This window comes from Octodon degus, unplaced genomic scaffold (genome assembly GCF_000260255.1).
Source record: "Octodon degus isolate 3935 unplaced genomic scaffold, OctDeg1.0 scaffold00310, whole genome shotgun sequence".
In the NCBI taxonomy this organism is placed as follows: Eukaryota; Metazoa; Chordata; class Mammalia; order Rodentia; family Octodontidae; genus Octodon; species Octodon degus.
In genome coordinates, this window is record NW_004524886.1 from 832,101 (window position 1) to 834,577 (window position 2,477).

At 63.3% G+C, this 2,477-nt stretch overlaps 1 protein-coding gene across 6 annotated transcripts in view; it reads left to right on the forward strand.

The window, feature by feature from the left end:
* The first annotated feature begins 491 nt into the window (after window positions 1-491).
* Znf496 (zinc finger protein 496) overlaps window positions 492-2,477 on the forward strand; it is a 14,576-nt gene continuing 12,590 nt past the window's right edge. For 3 of the 6 annotated variants that reach the window (XM_023707753.1, XM_023707757.1, XM_004647527.2), the window contains exons 1-3: window positions 492-947; window positions 1,153-1,633; window positions 1,907-2,096. In XM_023707753.1, the coding sequence (XP_023563521.1) occupies window positions 1,244-1,633; window positions 1,907-2,096 (580 nt within the window). In that variant the 5' untranslated portion in view covers window positions 492-947; window positions 1,153-1,243. The remainder of the gene's footprint in view (window positions 948-1,152; window positions 1,634-1,906; window positions 2,097-2,477) is intronic. The other 3 variants (XM_023707755.1, XM_023707756.1, XM_023707754.1) reach the window with 3 other exon arrangements.

Genomic DNA, 2,477 nt, shown 5'->3' on the forward strand with positions numbered 1-2,477 from the left:
GGACGCTGGGCGCCAACCAGGCCCGTCCCCGGGGAAGCGCGCCCGCGCGGGAGCCGCAGGCCCCGGCGCTGTCGGCCGGGCGGACTCCGCCGTGCTTGCCCGGACGCCGGGCGGTCGAGGCCAGAGGACCTGCCGCCCTCGGCCTCTCTGCAACTTTTCCCACAGAGCGGTGAGGCCTGTGCCCACCTCCCCGTCAGGTTCCCGCGCTCCGGCCAGGAACCTGCCCAGACGGGTCGGGGCCAGCGGCCAGCCTGACGCGCGTGGCGACCGAGGCCCGTGGCCCCTGCCCTCCGGCGGCCCTGCCGCTCTGCTGTGGGCGTCGCTGGGTATCTGCCCGACTGCTCGGACGCTGTGGTGTCCAGGGGCCCCCGGGTGACCCTCTAATGACAGAGCAGGACTTGACAGTGTGGCTGCTAAAGACGAGGTTAAAGGTCAAGGTTATTTTTAAGCTTACGATAGGAGCCAGGTGTGGTGGTGCACTGGCACTGTAGGAGGTGAGCCTGGGCAACTTAGTGACTTAGTGAGAGCTCTTGAAAATAAATGTTCAGTCTAGGTTTACAGCTCAGTGCGAAGACCCTGGGTTCAGCCCCGGCACTGCAGGAGTAAGTAAAGGTATGATCGGGATCTTCACGGTGGTTTGGCAGATTTGGGCAGGATGCCTCTGGAGCATGGGTCTTTCCGGGCAGTGTGGTAGGTTTCTGCCTGGGGACCTGGGTGCAGCTGTCTTAGGGACAGCCCCAGCCTCTCCTGCACCTCCCCACGGAGTCTGCCCCAGCAGGCGTGATGTGTGGCTGTTCCATGCTCTTGTCCTTGCTCCTCCAGCTGATCTTGTAAAAGGTGCAGAGCCAGGAGAGCCAGGACAGGGACGTCCACTTGGAAGCCACAGGACAGTGGCCTGCTCTGCGCATCTGCCCACCTCGGGTCTCCCAGGGCCCTGGCCCCCAAAGGTACCACTGAGCCTCACCCGCCTCTCTGCATGTGGGGACGCCACCGCCCTGACTGTCCATGGTGACCACCAGGGTCCAGGAAGGCTGCACGAGTGCCCCCGGTGGGAGGGCTTGTGGCTTGTGTCTGTCCCTGCATGTAAGGGCCAGCCACACCACACTCCTGACTCATCCCCAGCCTCAGAGGCTGTCACCCTGTCTCCACCAGAAGCACCTGCAGGAGCGCACAGCGTTGAAGCCAGCGATTTCTGTTTGGAAATAGGGTCGTCTCCTGCCGCTGACCCCCATCAAACCCCATCATGCCCACAGCCCTGTGCCCCCTGGTGCTGGCCCCCCAGGAGAGTGAGGAGCCCCGGAAGATGAGGAGCCCCCCTGGAGAGAAGGCTGGCCTGCCGGGAGAGCCCCCCAGCCCGGAGTCCTCACGCCGCCTGTTCCGCCGCTTCCGCTACCAGGAGGCAGCAGGGCCCCGCGAGGCGCTGCGCAGGCTGTGGGACCTATGCCGCGGGTGGCTACGACTAGAGTGCCACAGCAAGGAGCAGATCCTGGAGCTGCTGGTGCTGGAGCAGTTTCTGGCCATCCTGCCACGCGAGGTGCAGGCCTGGGTGCGCGCCCAGGAGCCCGAGAGTGGCGAGCAGGCCGTGGCTGCCGTGGAAGCGCTGGAGCGGGAGCCTGGGAGGCCATGGCAGTGGGTGAGAGGGGCACAGAAGGGGGGGAGGGGGAAGACAGCTGAACTCCCCCTTTCTGTGGCCCCTGGGGCAAGAGACCTGTGCCTTGAGCTGCCTAACTTTGATTAAGCTAGACTAGAACTTGGTTTCTCAGGACAACAAGTTCTTCTCCCCAAAGGCTGCTATTTGGGTGCAATGTGGTCAGTCCCTGGGGTAGCCCTATCCAAAGTCCAGAAGGAGCCTGGCCTTGCCTGGGGTCCCCCTGAGCCTGAGCCATTCTTTCCCTGGGGACTGCAGCGCAAGCACTGTGAGGACCCTGTGGTGATTGACGATGGGGATGGCCCTCCTGACGTGGGCCAGGAGCAGGACCGCCTGCCCGTGGATGTCCTCAGCGACCCTGTGAAGAGCCAGGATGCCCAGCCTGTGGCCCTGGCACCAGGCCTGGGCCTCCTCAGCCCATCTCCCAACCAGCTCTGTGAGGGCCCAGGTACTAGAGAGCCCGGCAGTGGGAGGGCCCAGAGCCTACAGGTGGGGTGCTGGGTGGGTCTCACCTGCTGATGGCTGCATTAGCATCTCCTTCTGTTCCTGGGAGCTGGGTTTGTTTCCCAACTCTCCCCTCTGTGCTCTCCCCAGCAGACCTCATGCGCACACCTGGGTCAGTGTCCCTACTAGCTTCATCACCAGATAAGCCTGACCTTGAGTTTGGTAGGGATGGCTCAGGCCTGAAATCCCAGCTACTTGAAAGACTGAGGCAGGAGGATCCCAAGTTCAGGCTCATCTTGGCCAGTGTAGCAAGACCCTGCTCGTTAAGTGAGCTCTCAGCCTTAGTTTCTTCTTGTGTAGTAGAGGTCGTGGCTTCCCTCTTTGG